Source organism: Microtus pennsylvanicus, chromosome 6 (genome assembly GCF_037038515.1).
Source record: "Microtus pennsylvanicus isolate mMicPen1 chromosome 6, mMicPen1.hap1, whole genome shotgun sequence".
In the NCBI taxonomy this organism is placed as follows: domain Eukaryota; kingdom Metazoa; phylum Chordata; class Mammalia; order Rodentia; family Cricetidae; genus Microtus; species Microtus pennsylvanicus.
Genome location: NC_134584.1, coordinates 29,402,108 through 29,420,670, shown reverse-complemented (window position 1 = coordinate 29,420,670; position 18,563 = coordinate 29,402,108). Strand labels below are relative to the sequence as shown.

Here is an 18,563-nt window from a genome sequence, read left to right as displayed (position 1 = left end):
AACGAGGTACCTGCCTGTGAGCTAATTCTCCTCTTCCAGGATTTTGGTTTTTTTTTTCCTTTTTTAAATCTCCTAGATATTCATTTTAATCTAATTATATGGATGGAGACATACTGAAAAAGTGGAAAGGAAAAGATTATGGGTTTGTGCTGCATTAAGGATGACTGTGGAGAATGCCATCTCCTCCAGGGAAACCTTGAATTCTGAACCCCAGCTTTACCTTCTCCCACTGGCTTTGGAACCTCAGGCAAAAAAGACATGTCAAGAGGGAAAGCAGGACCCATGTGCTCCTCCTTCCTGTGTACTTGGGCCAGATTTAATAATGTCATGTGTTTTGTATCAATAAAGAAGAACTAAACACCCTAGGATTGGAAGTACTGGCCTTTAAATCTTTAAATCCATAAATCGTCATGTCCCCAGTATACCCATCCTTACACTTGGCACCAGGCCACAGAGATGCCATGACAAAGACATCCCTAAGAGCCACACTGTCAGATGCTGCAGAGAGACAGCAGACCTACCCCTTATCTTCTGCAGGAGGATGTGAGCAGGCCTGAATGCCACCTGACACTGTGAGCAGAGGCATAGCAATCTGTCAAGCCAAAGACCCACATACACCACCACCACGACCACCAGGCACAATGCTCGTATAATAAAGCCAGTACATCCACAAATCAGAAAAGAAACTTTGATTTAAATATTATACTTCATGGCCTGGCATGGTGGCACACACTTCAATCCCAGCACTCAGGAGGAAAAGACAGGCAGGTCTTTATGGGTGATAAGCCAGCCTGGTCTACAGAGTAAGTTCCAGGATAGCCAAGGCTATATAGAGAGACCCTATCTAAAATAAAATAAATAAAATCACACCCCATGAAAAAAGGTAGCTCGAAATAACTTGTAGAACTAAATGGAAACTTAAAATCTTCTAGTTAAGGAAGGCATTTTTGTAATCATGGGTTAAGTTGTACTAAAAAGAATAGTAAAAAGTGATAAGTTGGACTGATCCAAGTACAAATTTTCTTCTTTTTGAAGGATACTATTAAGGGGGAAAAAAGGAAAGGGCTGAAGAGACAGCTAGGTCAGCAAAGCGTTTGCCTCACACACGTGAAGATCCTAATCCAATCTCTAGAATCCAGCTAGCACTTCTGGGCATGGTAACATGTACTTGTGATCTCAATGCTGCTGAGAAAAAGGCAGGGGGACCCTGGAGGTCCATTGGCCAGCAAGTCCAGCCTAATTGGTTAGCTCCAGGCCAAGGACCTTTGCCAAAAGAGGTGGATAAGGTTTAGAAGCATGAGGTCCAAAGTTGTCCTCTGGCCTCTACATGCTACCCACCCAGATATTCCTGGGCACACACACACACATATATACCCACTCACACACTCCTGGACACACACACATGTACCCAACTACACACTCCTGGATCCACACACAAAAGCCACCTACACAGTCCTGGACACACACACATATACCCACTCACACACTCCTGGACACACACACATATACTCACTCACACACTCCTGGACACACACACATATACTCACCCACATACTCCTGGACACACACATGTAATCCATCCACGCACTCCTGGACACACACACACACGCATACCCACCCACCCACTCCTGGACACACAATGTACCCACCCACTCTCTCCTCATATGTGCATAAAAACTGGCAAATAGCACCTGAGAAGCAAGTGTTTTCAAAGCAAATGTCTGAATTATGTAAAGGACTGTGCTCAAAATGTACAAAGAATACTAAAAAAAAAAAATCAGTAAGAAAGCACACATCTCAATTTCTTTTTTCATAAAAAGTCAAAAGACTCAAAGAAACTTGAGAGGCAGATGACTCATAAAAAAAGGGTTCAATATCATTAGTCATGAAGGAACATTAACAAAGATTAAAACTATAATGAGATATATCATTGTTCACCTATTAGAAACAAAGCAAAACCAAACAAAACCAGAGAAATGACAAAGAAGCAATTATGCCTTATTGTTAGCTTCAACTTTCAACTTGGCACAACCTAGAATGACCTGGGAAGAAAATATTGGTAAGGGATTGTCAACATTGAATTGGCCTGTGGGGATTATGGGTTGATGAAGGAAGGCCCAGCCCTCTGTGGGCAGCACCATTCTCTAGTCAGGGGGATCCTGACCATAGAAGATCAGGAAAGTCCCTGAACGTAGACAAAGAAGCAAGTGAATACCCATGCATTCATTTGTCTTTGCTCCTGACTGAACCCGATACAACAGGCTGCTTCCAGTTCCTGTCACTTCCAGTGATGGACCAACCTGGAATTTTGAACGAAACCCTTCCTCCCCTAATTTTCTTTTTGTCAGGTTTTGTTTTTTTCCTCACAGCTGCAGAAACGAAACTAGAACATGTCCCAGATGTTGTAGGGAATCCAGGATGAGTGGACCTCCCATACATAGCTCCTACGAATGCGGAAGAGTAAAACTACTCTGAAAAGTGGTTCAGTGTTTTCTTGCAAAGTCCATCTTACGGGAAGCAGGGATCCCACTCAGCACCTTACCAAGCGAAATAAAAGCATATCCACCCAAGGACACATAGATAGCTGCCTGTAGCAACTTCATTCATCACGGCCCAAAGCTAAAAACACCTCAAAAGCCATCCCCTAGTGGACAGTTAAACAAAGTGTGGTCATTTAAGACCTATGCAAAGGACAACTATCAATAAACAAATCCAGTAATGAACCCCTCTGGCCTTCAGCCTCACCCGACGTTAACCACCTAGAGAGCCTGTATTCTCTCTGGTCACCAAAGGGCACCTGCCTATGAGCTAGCTCCCCTGAAAAGAGAATTTTTTCCTCTCAACAGAGCTGCCTAGAAATGACCTTCATAACGAAGGCCAGGGGTACAGATCTGCCTGCCGACTACGGGTGGTTTCTTCCCTGCTTGTCCCCAGGTTTGGGTGACTCTTTCCTCCCTCCCCCTGAAATTCTTGCTGAGGAGCAGAAGCAGCAGGCTATAGGCCTCGCATGTTGGGGGTCTTCACACCACCCCAGTTCAGCTTTTGATGTCGACTCGGACAAATCCTTCAGGACCTCTCATCAAATGATGGGTTTTCACTTGCCTCTGACCTACAGCAGAACAGGAGGGAAGCCTTTCCAGCTCACTGTGCTTACACATCCATGGAGGCCTGCAGGGGCGGCGTGTTAAAGCTCTATGGTCATAGGACCCTCCACATCCTCACTGTTCTACCCTCAAGGGTCTTCAGTGTCTTTCTGGCCCCCACAAGCATTAATGCCCAAAAGTCTAACAAAAAAACAGCAAATAACTCCTCACTGTTTACATAGGAGGTCAGGGGACAGTATCACCCTACAAACCACACCAGTAGTCTACGTACTGTTTTATTTGGGGCCTATGTCATATTTCATAGGTGACACAGGTCTCCCACACCAAACAGTAAGGCCAGGTTGCAGGGCTCTGTCCCAGAAGAACTCAGCCTTGAAAACACCCAAGGCTACACCGCTCTGCAAACAAGACAGCTGAGGACTGGGATTTGGTGTCAAACATCAGAACCTAAATTCTCATTCCAGCACTTAGCCTCAGTAAGGCCTCAGGTAAGATATCGAGCTTCTCTCTAAGCTGCTGTTTCCCCCTCAGTAAAACAAAGAAACAAGGCTGCTGGCTTGATTAAAGAAATCAGTTCTCACAACAGTGCAATGAGCCCTTAATTAGTGTCCGTTATTATTATTTAATTTGACTTAATTTGAGCACTGCAGTGGCAACTCCTGTGTGTTAGCATAGGTGGAGCTTTCTTTCCTAATGCTCAATACCAGAAGGTGCTACACCGTGGGGGGAAGGGGCAAGGTGCTCTTTTCTACCCATCTCTTTCTAAAAGAGAGGCAGCCTTCAGGTTAATTGGGATCCAAGACTTCTCAACTAAACTGTAGTTATCAGAAGTCGATTGAGCCAAGAAGAAGGGCTAAACAAAACAGACTGCTTTGCGATGCCTGCAGGACGGCCACACCACCTTCAAAGTGCTGCACGCAAGCCAATTTCTATGGGGCGGGGGTGGCAAGGCACAAGGTCACCCCATATGAATTGGAGCAGGATTTGGGGTGTCTGGGGGAGATTACAAATGAGCTCCGTGCTGCTCACTTCTAAGCCAACTGGGGCACACTCAGTTTTTAATCTGGACCAATTTTACGGATCAAAAACTAGTCTTTCCATGGGATGTAAATGAGCCCACAAGGAAAATTTCCCCTGAAGTTTATGAAGTACCTGTCATTTTCACCCAAGCAGCTTTTCAACCTGAAAGTCATTGTCTGGATAAAATATGAAGTTATTTTTTTTTTAATAAAAAGCTTCTTCTCGGCTGCAGCTTAGTTTAAATATCCCTTCCACCTTGGTGGGGCCCAAGAAAATTTAAAAGGAAGTTTTGTTTTGTTTTTTTTTTTTCCCAAAATCATCCCCATCACTACTTCAAATAAAACCAAAGAAGTCAACACAATACATTGGTGACATGAATATCTGAGCAAGATGCTGGGTGAACTGGGTGGAAGATATTTTGAGGAGAGGAACGACCGAAAATTAGGAAGTAAAGGGGCAAATGGGGCAAAACGTGTACAATTTTATACAGCAGGCTTTTGCACAATAATTTTACACTCTGCTTGCATGGCTCGAAGTTTATCCTTAGAGAACCTTGTGTGTGTGTCTCAGGCTGAGGGCCATGAATGGATGTATGCATGAGCTATTCAACCATGCAGCTCGATGGTGGTTTCATGTGCAGAAACCTGCAGGATGCAAGTGATCATAGCGCAGTTTTCTTAAGGAAGAAAGTTCAAAGGCGCCCTATATTGAAGTGCTGGAAGCTATAAGAAGATGTGAGAAGACAATTTAATATGAAACTACCTCAGGTGGCTGCTCTTGCCTCCCAAATGAACTGGGCAGTGTGCAGATAGATTTGTTTCCAATCCGAGTGTCAGGCAGAAGCTAAGAATGCTCCTAAATTTCAAGTCAGGTACGGGGATACAGGTGACCCCCGATGCGTCCTGAAGACGGAAGCATCTCCTAGCATGAAAGGCGACAGTCCCGCTACTCCCCATAGATCCTTAAGCAATAAGAAATACTTAAGCAGCCAAGTGGGAACCTGCCAAGATTATTTTGTTTGCACTCCGATAATTTTTCCTGGGTTGCCTCTTTCTTGTAGAAACATTGTGAACGGGGGCTCCACTTGCTGTGAGGTTTTGCAGGCTGAATCCAAATAGTAAATTGCTTTCCATTGTTCAGAAGACATAATTAATCCCATAAGACAACCCCCACTTGCAAAGTAAGCTAAGAAAAAGCAGATTTTCCCCCCAATTCTAAATATGGTCCTGGCCAACAATGACTAAAAATCGTTATGTGGAAGCAATGCTTGGAACTTTTATTGTTTAGAATGTTCTACTTTCCCTCATGACATAAGTTAAATCAATGTAGATTTGAGAAAAAAAAAAACCCCATACTTTTACCTAGAAGAAATGCGAGTTTTTGTGGCTTCACGTTCTCACAGGTCCTTTGTACTAGCCCTACAGCGCATGCATCTTTGTTTGAACAGCAGAGCAAAGACAGGAGTTCTAAACAAGATCAGGTTAACCCACTAAGGGCTCCTTTCTGCACAAATGGCCTCGGGGTACAAGAGTACCCCAACACCAGAGAAAGCACAGGTCCCTACCCAGTGCTTGGACAGGACCAGAGCCAGGAAGGGGGGGGGGCTCCTTCAGACACTCAACAGGAAATGGCTGGGCTCTAGGCAATATGAATCCAATAAGATGTTCAAAGAAGCAGGAGGAGCTGTTGAAGTCGTCTGCGCTCTCTCAGCCCTCAGTAACCAAGACCGAGCGGTAGCTGCCCCCAACTTTTAGCAGTCTGTGGTCCCAATACAGAGCCCACCACCTCTGCTAGCTCTGGAAAGCAGATCGTTTTTTTAAACAATCTCCCTGGAACCGCCTGAGCTGGGGGAGGGCGAGGCTCACCCTTCGGTTGAGGTCTGCGCACAGCCTACGCGGGATAAACCCATGCCGGTCAGCGGAGAGAGCAGCATGGAGCAGCCTGCTCTGCGACCCCACCAAAGCCCGGGACTAGGGTGCTCCGGGCACCGTGGCTCGTGGCGCACTCTGAGAGCCTTACCTGATTTTCGCAGAGCGGTCTGGAGTGTCACGGCGCCGGGTGGGAGGCTGCAGGCCAGGAGTAAGAAACAGAGCAAGGAGGTTGGGATTAAATCCATCTCACCGACGGTGTCTGCAAAGTTTCACCAAGTCCCGGGCGCGCAGGGAAAGGGCGTCTCCTGAGGGACGCGGGGACGCCAGTGGCGCGTGGGTGAGGAGGTGGGGGGCCGAGAGAGCTGGACCAGGAGCCACTGGGGAGTCCGAGGAGGCAAGGCAGCAGCTAGGAGCCCGGCGTGCAGGAGTGGAGCGGGCTCGCGGCTGCAGGGCTTTTCAGGGCTGGGGAGTGGACGTTGGAGGCCGAGGGGAGGGACGCACTGGCCGCCGGAGGGAGGGCGGCTCGACCCACCAGAGATGGAATTACAGTCTACTGGAAGAGCGAGGGGCAGGGTCTGAATCAATTCACTCCTCGCCCACCCCCGGAGCAGGCAGCCCCCAGGCCAGCCCTTCCCCGCGGGTGACCTAGATTGGGGGCCTGGGTGGGACCGACTTCAACACTCCGCGTGAGTTCGTTGACTCAGACTGCGGGTTCAGGGTCCTAGACTGGGTCCTGACTCTGGAATCTTGGAGTGTCTGGGTTTCTCTGGTGGGACCCTTCTTCTCCCCACGCCCCCTCTGTGTCGTTTCACCCAGTTTAAGTCACTTTTCCTAACACCTCAAAGGTTACTCTACTCTGTCTGGCGCTCCAGAGGAAGAGCAAGGGAGGGGCTGTAATTTGCAAGTGGGGACAAGGGGGCGGGGCTGGCCAAGTCTGGGGTGCTAAGAAGATAAATGGGACTTAAGGCGCACAGATGGAGAGCTGAGGCTAGGCCACTCAGAAGCAAAAGCTGAATGGAGATTAGGGTCTAGAGCCTGAGGGAACAGGCCCCCTCATAGTGGCGGATGACAACTTTAGACCCTCCAGAGAAAGAGATCAAACTCCCATGTAATCCTGGTAACTTCAAGCCCGTTTCTGACAGGGACATTTGCCGGCCAGGCTGGGATTGCGGAACAGGAACAAGGAGGGGACCAGCACTTAGCTCCCCAGCTGAGAACAGAACCCCTCCCCTCCAGCAGTAGGCGGCTGGCTGGAGTTTCCAGTACTGCCCCCAAAGAGTGCTAGCTCCAGCGCAAACTGCGTTCTGACCTCCAGGCCCTGATGAAAGCAGATACAATAAATAAACCAAGAGGAATGCACTCGAAAGGAAAACGGGCCCTCGCCAGATCCCGGGGAAAGATCAAAGGCCTTAGGAAGCGCCCCACAGATTGATACTGTGGCCACTAACTGAGGTCTGCGGGTGATCGTCACGCCCCACCTGACAGAACCGCACCCTGCCCCTTCCAGTTAACCTTCCTGGAGGAGTGTTGACTGACGTCCCCGCCCCTGATTCCTACCCTTCATCCCAATTGAACCTAATCCTGTTAGCAATGTGAGAATATATTTCCTTGCCCTTTGGCATTTGCAGGTGTGCAATGGTCCCATTAATAAACCCAAAGTTCCCCTCAACTCGAGTACCTGGACGTGCAAGTCTGGAGACCGCAGCTTCTTCTTTTACACTGAACTACATCCAGACTGAACTACACTTCTGAGGTGAAGCCTGGCAGGGAACCCAAGCAAGGTGACTCTGCAGAAATACTTTCTGCCACCATAGATCATCGAGGCTACTAGAGGTCATATCCCCCACCTCCATGCCACACTGGAATCTGCTTTCAGCGTTCTTGGCCTGGCGAGCCACCACTGTTTGAATCTTTCTGTTTGAGTTCTTATCAACAGTGACTTTTGACATCAGAGGAGTTCTTGGGGTATCCCTGATCAATCCAGTGTCCTAATGTAGACGCCTCCCTTGTTGTTCAGCTCTTTCTCTTTCTCACTTAAAATGACCCCCTGGTTCATAAATTTGAATAAATAATATTCATGAGTATTAAGACTAATATCTTATCTCCTGAGTAAGTTGGGAGCATGGGGACCTTGAGAGAGGGTTGAAGGGGGAGGGGAGAAGCAGGGAGGGGAGCAGAGAAAAATGTAGAGCTCAATAAAAATCAATTAAAAAATAAAGTGTTCATAAGGCAAAAAAAGACTAACATATTAATATGTTTATATGTATGATGTGTGTGTATTATATGTATGTCATCTTCTGGGTACAGGGCCCTCTTTGAAGTGCTTTTTATTTATTATGCATACAATATTCGGTTTGTGTGAATGTCTACAGGCCAGAAGAGGGCACCAGAGCTCATTACAGATGGTTGTGAGCTACCATGTTGTTGCCGGGAATTGAACTCAGGACCTTTAGAAGAGCAGGCAATGCTCTTAACCACTGAGCCATCTCTCCAGCCCCTTTGAAGTGCTTTTAAAAACCCCATAGCAACCATAACAAGAAGGTGTGACTATTTGCACTACCTACCCATTTCATAGCCATAGCAATGGAGGCAGGGAAAGGCTGAGTCAGCTGCCCACACTCATGCACCGACTATCCTCAAATGCACAGAACTGAAACTAAGTCACCACCTTCTGCGGCCAGAGCAGAGCCAGGCTCTCAAGGAGATCAGGTGGAGGACAGATCCAATAGGAGACTCACAGTTTCTCCCCAGGCTCTGCTTGTAGTGTGTCTTCCCCCAATGAATGGACAGTAACCATAACTGCATCCTCAGAGGGTTTGTTGCTGTTGTTTGCAATTTGTTTTGTTTTACTTTTCCAGGCAGAGCTTAAGCGAGTAGCCTGGGTTCACCTGGAACTCACTGCATAGACCACGGCATGAAATGAAAATCTTCCTTCTTCAGTCTTTCCAAGTGCTGGAAGAATGACAGTTAGTGCCGCAGGCCTAGCTCCACTTTCAGTTTTGTGTACCCGGCAATCCCAGCCCCCACTGCCCCCTTCCGCCACATTGTCTCCACATTTGAAACCCGTTACATAACTTGCCTAGTGTCAATTTTGCAAACATGGGTTTTTAGCATACTGACTGCTCTGCTAGAGAGGACCTGACTTCTTTTCTTATCCATGCTGTCCCTGCCTGTTCTGGATGGTCATAGCTGACTGAGGAGACAGATTTCTTTCTTCAAATGCACCTCTTGTTTCTTTCTTGCAGGCCCCACTTTTGAAACCTGTTTTACTTCTGAGAGCCTCTGCGTACTGTGTGTCCTGGGGCCGCAGACATAAAGCTGTCTTCGTGGCAAATGTAAGGTTGGCTTTAGAAGGAGCCCATCCCTTTCCTCTGCAATTGAAGTCACATTCCCTGAAGGTTCCCTCTCCTTCCAGTATGATAACTGGATCATGTGAATCTAGCTAGAGACAAATGAGACTCATGACATTCACCGGCTTCCTGCCTTCGGGGGTGGGGGATGGAACTAACAGTGATAAAAATTACTTTGAATGTTTTGTTTTTAAAAAATGCACTAGAATTCTCTGGTGATTTAAACTCAATTAATGATGTTGCCGGCAGGCGAATGGCCTTCCCTACTCTTCTCAACATCATTAGGTGAGGAGTCTGCCTTCTACCCCATGGATAGAAGTGAAGGAAATAAGGGGAAACATTAACTGTGGAATGCTCGATGCTACCCTAAATGAAGGTGAGAGAAACACAGAAAGGGGAAAAATCATGTTTTGGTTTCATGGACTTAAATGAAATAAAACTTGCAATGTTTATTGAGTAGATTGGACATAGCAAAGTGTTGTTTTACCTTTCCCTTCCTGGAAAGCCACCAGGTGTTCTGGGTGGCTTTCCACATGTATCTAGAAACACCGAGAATGTCACGTACACTTGTGCTAATCGCAAACAAGAGCACCTTCTGCATATGTATTAAGCCACAGACATCTCCAAGTCAGCAGATATTCTGCTTCCTCGCTAACATCTGAATAATACTCTATCGTGTGATGTTTGATTTATCTGTTCTCTTTTCTGTTGTTTTCCATTGTATCGTGATAAACAACATTGCAGTGAGTGACCTTGAGAGTAGGACCATTTGCTCACGTTATCATAGACTGCAGGGGTCATTTCTAGATGCGCCCTTGCTCAGCCAAAGGTAAATGATTTCCATTTTGAAAACTTGGCCAGATAAAACTGTACTTTGCTAAATAATATATAAGCATAACTATTCCTACAAACTCACACTAACATAATGTCTTACCAACCTAGACATATATTATATGTGTGGAATACACAGGGCACATGTTTTATTAACATGTAATGTATGTAGGTATGTAGGACAGGTATCCAGTCTGAAGAATTACATATAGGAAGATGAGCACATTGTAATGCCACCAAGATCAAAAAATAGATGCATCTAGTACCCATCAAACCCTGCTCCCACTTCCCTAGTCTACATTCCTGAGACAGAATTCAGACCTCCCATTCACAGATAAAACTAGATCATCAAACAACAGAATCACCTCTCCCATCTCCAACATCCATTGAGAATGGGCTCCATTATGTGACAGCCTCTGTGATAAGAATGTAAACAACATAGCACAAAAAAATACAAAGTATAGCAAGAGCACAATACAAATGGGCTTGGGAAGACTTTTTTATTGGGAGAAGAAAACAGTTGTGCAGCCAATTGTTCCTTAAAACTGGATACTGGAGGCATAACAGAGCAAGAAGCATGGTAGGCAACAACACATACTACTAGAAAATGCATGGCCATCTCTATGGATTGAATTGCATCCCTCCAAAATTAATATGCCAGTGTACCAAATTCCCATGTGACCATGGAGAAGAGGGTTTTATAAGGCAGTTAAGGTTAAGGAGGGCACAAAGCTAGGTGCTTAATCCAATAAAACTGTGACTGTAATCTCAGCACTCAGGAGTCGGAGGCATGTTTGAGGCAGGTAAGTCTACACAGCAAGTTTTAGGCCAGCTACAGCTACATGGTACAAAAACAGTCACCCTCTTTCCTCTCCTCTCCCTTCTCTGCTCCGCTTCACTCCTTGCTTGTTAGAACTCAATAGGAATGTGGTCATCTGCAAAACAGAGCTGCCCCCAGAACCCAACAAAGCTGGCCCCAATACACTACTACCATTTAAGCCACTCAGCATATAGCACTCTGTTACGACAGGACAAGAAGACTAATAATCACCAGCCTCATTAAAGTCTAAACCATGATTATGTCAATCGTGGGATTTCCCAGGAACAGTCCTGGACTTACTCCTGGTGAACTATCATTTGTGGCTAGTATGTCTTATATAAGAACCTTTACCCAAGTTCATGGACGCTTCATTCTGGGCTTTCCTCTGAATGTTTTAAACTTTTTTCCACATATAGACCTGCATAGATGGAGCAGGAAGCAAGGCAATGGTTGAGGCTTTTTCAGCAGGATGCTCCCTTCTGACTGAAGTGTGGGAAGGTCCATCTCCAGGTAGTGTCTTGAGCTCATTCACAAGGCTAAAACTGGGACTGCCCTTCTTCTCACCCGAGACCAGCCAATGGGCATCCTGCATGATGCATTGGAGGATACAGGACCAACCACTCTCAAATGCCTTTACTGATCAGACTCCAGGTGCTCTGGAAACTTCCACTCTTTGAAGTATACACCTCGAGTTAAATGAATGTCTTCTTTAAAGAACATAAAATAGAGCAAGGTAGAGGAAGCTGTTTTAAGAACTTTTATCTGCATGTTTCTTCACAAAATTGGGCGCCATTCTTCCTGCAAAGGAGGAAAAGTCGCATTACTACAGCACCATTAGCATAATCAGAATGACTAATTCAGCCGTAATTTAGCTGTCTCCTAAGACAGCAACTGCAGAATCTACAGCAGGTCAGATGCTCGTGTTCAGTGTGATCTAGAAAGGGAAAATATGTAGTGGATAAAGTTCAGAATGCGAGATCTGGATTCTTGGTGATAGCAAAACCCTGGAAACAACACACAGCCCATCCTAGACTGAGAGACAGAGAGCTGGCATTGTGGAAAGCAATGGAACCAGTGAAGCTATTTGAAACATAAACAAACAAGTGGACAAAAGTGGACAAAACAGAATCATAGGAAAAGTCAGATGTTAGCAGATGTGTGTTCACGAGTCTACAGTCAAGAGAGGAGGTAGGTGTTATTTTTTTTAATGCTAGTGATTTAATCAGTGGAATATCTTTGTTTGGGTCTAAGAGAAAATATGAATGCCTTCTAAAAGGACAGAGGGCAACTCAGGTCATGGCCTTGGTAGGATAGGAGGAACAGCGCCGATGGAAATGCCTAGAGAAAGATTCAGACCTGAGCATCTCAGTGGGAGGAAGTGAAGCACACAAGATGAGCACTCCCAAGGGGGAGGTGGGCAGGAAGAGTTGCCCTCACAGACGATGTCATTCTGTCCAGAGCTGCCAAATTAAACATGCAAGAAAGAGACACAAGCTGCCATCTTCCTGACAGCACAGAGATCTGCTGCTGCAAGAATGGGCTGTAGATGCCGGGGATGCTTCAAGGACATCTGGCCTCCCATAGCTGCTAGCCACATGTGGCCTAGCAAAGCCAGGGGGCCCAGAGTTGTCATACAACACTGTGTCTCTTCCTGAAGGCGTCTATGTGGAGAGCTGGCTCGCAATCGCAAAATACAGGGTTCATTTGTGAAAGCCGCCACATCTTGGAAGTCTCCACAGACGTGGGGTCAGGAGATCGGTACTCTCCTCCCAGTCCTGTCACTAATTGTCAGAGGGAGTTTAGTGATTCCACTGACCTCTCAAGACCTTATTTTTCTCTTCTATAAAGTGAAGACATCAGAAAAATGATGTCTCAGTTCGACCTAGACATTGCCGTCTCAGCTTCCACAAAAGACATCCACCCCCCACCGCCGGCTCAGTCAGATGTCACTTGTTAAAAGCAAAGGAAGTCCTGTATGAGGTTTATTTTCAGAAAGGCCCTGAGGTTTGGGAAGCCATTCACTTGCCAAAAGTAAAATGAAATAAAAGCAAAATGTAATGCAGCATTTAACAACACACACACACACACACACACACACACACACACACACACACACCACATATTGATCACAGGACCAAGGCCATCTCCTATCTCTGTAAAGGCTCTGGGAAGGCAAATCATAATTTCCAGGCAGCCCATATCCAGTCCTCCCACACAGTGGAAATGCAAGGCTGGGAGGGGTGAGAAGAGAAGGTGGGGAGGGCAGATCTTCAGTGTTGGAGGTGAGCCTAGGATGCAAGGGAATGCAGACTTTATTTTTGACTTATCCAGCAACGATGCTAATAAATATGGATTTTCTGATGCCCAGAGAAAACCTGTGAAAAGAATTAAAAGCACAGTTTTGCAATCTGAGATTGATTTTATTTTTATTTGTGGACTTCCTAAAAGGAGGACAATAAGGACTAGGTGGCAGACTAAAAGGATTGGAAGTTATGGCCAGCTTTTCATATCCACTGCTTCAATATCCTTGCGATTCATCCATCCACGGTTGGAAAACACTTCCCTCATCCTTCAAAAACTGCCCTTTTAAAAATTCTACAGACTTCTTTGTTGTCATTATTGTCTAAACAATACCTTATAACAACTACTAACATGGGATTTATATTGTATTAGGTTTTTATAAGTAATCAAGAGATGATTTAAAGAATATTGAAGAATGTGCACTGGAGTATTTACTATTTATTATTATTTACTGTGTCATTTTATACAAGGGACCTGAATAGCCACGGGGTATCCTGGAACTCATCCTTCACAGATACTGAGAGATACGGGATGATTACTTAGTCTGAGAAGTGTTACCAAGTAAGCAGAAGGAGTCAAGTGGGGGGAGAAAACAGCCAGTTTCTGGGAAACTTGCATTGTACCCAGCCACACGGGGAAATGGGCTTGGGGGCAGAAAGGTTCAAGAGAAAGATGTTGTGTGGCATGTCCTCATGTCCAAATGGTGGCCTTGTTAGAAAGAGCAACCATGGTGTCGTCTCAAGAAACATACTTAGCCAAAGAAGCAGTAGAGAATGCCTTAGGCTCTTGGTCTTAAATGTAAGGGGCAAAAGGGTGTGTGTGTGTTCACGATCATGATTGGGAAACCCACAGAGATAGTTGGCCTGAGCTAGTGGGAACTCATGGACTCTAGACCAATAGCTGGGGAACCTGCATGGGACCAAACTAGGACCTCTGAATGTGGGTGACTTGATCTGTTGGGGGGACCCTTGGCAGATGGACCAGAACTTATCCCAGGTTCATCAAGTTGTTTTTTGGAGCCCATTCCCTATGGCGGGATACCTTGCTTAGCCTTGATACAAAGGGGAGGGGCTTGGTCCTGCCTCAATGTGGTATTCCAAACTTTATTGACTCCCCTAGGGTGGCCTTACCCCCTCTGAGGAGTGGATAGAGGGTGGGATAGAAGAAAGGAGGAGGGGATAGGAGAAGGGGAGGGAAGGGGAAGCAGGGTTAGTATGTAAAATGAAAAAAAAATAGAATAATAGATAAAATTGAAATGACAGTATGAAGAAAAGCAATAGTCAAGAATGAGAGAGTTAGCTTCAGTTTCTTGCCTTGAACAATGGGGCATCAGTTATATTTTCAAAGATGTACTCACAGGACAAACGGATGGACTCTGCACACTTCACAGTGGATGTGGACTAAATGTGTACTTCATTTCATCCAATAGATATCACATTTCCCAGAGAGAAAGCTGAGTCCACCCCAGACTGAAAGCCCACAAGCACTGAGCTGGCAAACAAGACAAAGAACCAAATCATGCATTTCCTACATGGACCTGGAATAATGGTGAACCAAAGTTCGAATCTTGAGACGAAGGATCTTCCAAAAGAGGAATGTGATAATAGGTAAGGGTTCTCCTGGGTAGGAATAGTGACTGATCCATTCAAATGGGGGTGCCCACACCCAGAATACACCTACGACTGGCAGGAGACACTATCTAGTTCCAGCTGCTGCCCAGAGCACTTGGCCCATTCATCTTTTCCAACAGCTGCGGAGCTTAATTCATCCAGTATGTCTGATCCTCATGTTCTCTGTCCTTCTGCGCTGTTTGTTACTTATTAAAGGGCCCTGGGTGAGTCACGTTACTCCTCTGACTTAGTTCTCCTGGATTAAATTGGTGAGGCACAGTATCCTTCCCAATTGGCACATTCTTGTGTCTCTGTTAGGGCAGGGTTGTCCCAGCACATCCTCCTCGTCTGTGTCTAGACTGCAACAATGTATCCCAGGAGACACTACTAAGGCCCTTGGGTCTGAGTTGCAGCAATAGGTCAGAGTGTTTGCTGAGTGCACTGATCAGAGACAAATTTTCCGTGAAGACGTTTAGAACATGCTGATGGTGTCCTATGTGTGGTAAGTGCCCTGAAAGTGTTCATTTGGTGAATTAGGGGAACGGCCTTAATGATTCTCTGGATCCAAGCTCTTTTGTAGCGGTGAACTTAATTATACATGTGCAGAAAACCAGACCATCCAAGCTATCTTCCTTCACTGGAGTAAGAAGCAGACTGTGGCAATAGAAAAGTTGTACTTAATAAGGAGTAAGAAGGCATATGTGTGGGTATATGTCCCCTGTGTATGTGTGTATATGTATGTGTGCCTCGTGTATGTTTATGTGCTATTGTTCCCTGTGGACCTGTGTGGGCATGTAGATGTACTTGTGCATTCCTCAGCTTCCCCTAACCACAGAGAACAAGAACATATATGGAAGGAACCTTAGGGCAAAGACGAGATGCTGAAAGCAGGGAAACATATTAAAATTGGAAAAAGGAGCAGACGTGGACAGCGTAGAATACTGTCACATATGTGCGTACAGTTCTTGCACATTTGACTGCATGGTTTCAAGTTCGCATGTGGCCACATTTTCATGACAAAATAAGTAGCTACATGAAACGCTCAGCCCAAGAGGATGAATCTTTACAGGTGTTCCCTTCTTTAAAACACCGGAATAATTCGTATTTGAGTCACACAAAAGAAAAGATAATTAATTTTTAAGAACATCGTTTAAAAAGAATAGTGTTTGTCTGATGTCAAGTGTTCAAGAGGTATGAGTAACGATCATCACTGAATTCTCTTAGGAGTATCCTTCTTTAAGAAATCTGAATTGATACTGAAGATTCATTTGGAAAATGACTGGGATTCTTTTCATGCTTAAAAAAAAATCTGCCGTAACTTCCCCAAGTATTTTAGTTTAAAAATAGAAACTTGTGAAGAATATTCAAGCTAGTCATTCCAGTCTGTACATGTTCAAAAATAAATACAAACTCTGAACTGAAAATATAAGCCAGTGGGAAAATGTAGACTCTATATACTAAAACTGGTATCCAAGTAAAATCCAAATATCAGATTAATGGGAAAAATAATTATGCTCACCAGAAAACATGCTATTAAAAACGTCCTCCGTCTTCCACCCACAGTTTCCTAAGAAAGCAGACTGCATGGTCATAATGGAAAACAGCAATGCTGACCTCAGTACGCCTTTGCTTCTGCAGCAGCGTTCACTGGGGTCAAGCTGTGGACCAATCTTAATTCCTTCAGTAGATGGATGGGTAAGGAAAGTATGTGTGCGTGCATCTGAATGTGTGCATGTGCGTGTGTGCATGTGCGTGTGTGTACGTGTGCATGTGTGTATACATGTGTGCATGTGTGTGTGCGTGCATGTGCGTGCATGCATGTGCGTGTGTGCATGTGTGTACTGTGCATGTGTGTGCATGTGTGTGCGTGCATGTGTGTGCATGCATGTGTGTGAGCATGTGTGTGCGTGCATGTGTGTGATCATGTGTGTGCGTGCATGTGTGTGTGTGCATGTGCATGAGTGTGTGTGTGGTGTGTGTAATGTGAATATCTTCCCCCCCAATAAAAAGAAATCTTGTAATATACAGCATCATGGATGAACTTATGGGACATTTTGTTAAGTAAAGAAACCCAGTCACAGAAGGAATACTGTAAGATTACAATTTTGTCCAGTACTTAAAAAGAAAAAAATCAAACTCAGAGAAACAGAAAACACAATGGCGGTAGTAACTAAGGACAGAGAGAAGTTACTAATGTGTAGGTAACAAGTATTTAGTTATAACATGAATATGCTCTAAAACAGTGGTTCACAGTTTGTGGGCTGTGACCCCTGCAGGAATCACATATCAGACATCCTTCACATCAGGTATTTACATTACAATTCATAACAGTAGCACAATGACAGTTATGAAGCAGCAATGAAATAATTTCATGGCCAGGAGTCACCAGAATATGAGGAACTGTATTAAAGGCTGCAGCATGAGGAGGGTTCATAACCACTGGTCTAGAGTCGTACTGTGTAGCCTTGTACCTGCAGATAACAACACTGCACTGTGCGATTGAAGCGGGTAGTTTGCAGGAATAGCTTTAATGACCTTGGAGCTCCAACTGCGCTGAGCTACACATATACCTCTATCCAAGCAAAGCAACTAATATCTCAGCCCTAACACTACCAAGTAGTTCCCTATTAACCTTCCAGTAGCTCCCCTTTGTGGTTAAACTTACCCTGGGACATAGCTTAGAACTGGAGGCAAAATGCACTGGCCCATCCTGCACTGGCTTTTGGTGCATGTACAGTAATACAAGCTACATTCTCATAATGAGCACACAGGCATATGATGACCTATGTACCATCATGTGCCCATGCATGATTCATTATGTGTAGGGTTGAAGTTATATGCATCACGGGAAAGGACACACATAGGGAGCAAAGGCATGTAATAACCTAAGCCTGCCAATAAAAACAGAAAACCACCTATACCCCACTCCCAAACACTTACTCCTTCTTCAGCATGGCTGAGGCTCTTGAATACTCTTTCCTGGAGCCTACTGCTTTCTTGCTGCGTGTTTACTCTGCACTTTTGCAGCCTTTGAAGAAAATCCCTTGCTGCTTTGTTATATGTGTGTGTGCTTCTTCAATTCTTTCAGCAAGATGTCAATAACCTGGAAACACCTGGTTCAGATAGCGACCACCAATATTTCTATCTCACCAGAAATTCCAAAGAAAATCCCTTCTTCCCATAATATTTGTTTGATGTAAAGAGTGAACTGTAATAGACAACTGTTTCTAAAGATCACCTACGGGGACATTTAAAGACCCAAGAAGCAAGTTTTTAAACCTCCAAGGTATCTATCTATGAATCTGGCTTGCATGCCAAAGTCACTATTACCAGAACTCAGTATATTTGCTCAGACTTAAAAGTTAGCCTATCGGGAACAAAGGGGAGAGACTGTGATGAGATTTTATCCTCAAGCATCTAGATTAAATTGACTAACTTGGCAAAAATAATTTGGTTTGAGAAATGAATACCTTTAAAGCAGAATTTAAGATCTGAATATTTTCTAAAATTTGATACATAAATTATATTCGTTATCGGAACCTAAATTGTTTGTGCCTCCAAACTTATTCATTATCACAGGATTATTTTGTGTTATAATTTTATTAATAGTACATCAATGTAATTACGGGTAGTGATTTTATTTTTCATTTTAAGAT

General features: G+C 44.8%; 1 protein-coding gene across 2 annotated transcripts in view; it reads right to left on the bottom strand.

Moving 5' to 3' along the window:
• Egflam (EGF like, fibronectin type III and laminin G domains) overlaps positions 1-6,470 on the bottom strand; it is a 160,475-nt gene extending 154,005 nt beyond the window's left edge. Inside the window, exon 1 of one of the 2 annotated variants that reach the window (XM_075975936.1) lies at positions 6,144-6,470. In XM_075975936.1, coding sequence (XP_075832051.1) covers positions 6,144-6,240 — 97 coding nt within the window. In that variant the 5' untranslated portion in view covers positions 6,241-6,470. The remainder of the gene's footprint in view (positions 1-6,143) is intronic. The other variant, XM_075975935.1, reaches the window with a different exon arrangement.
• Positions 6,471-18,563: the final 12,093 nt, after the last annotated feature.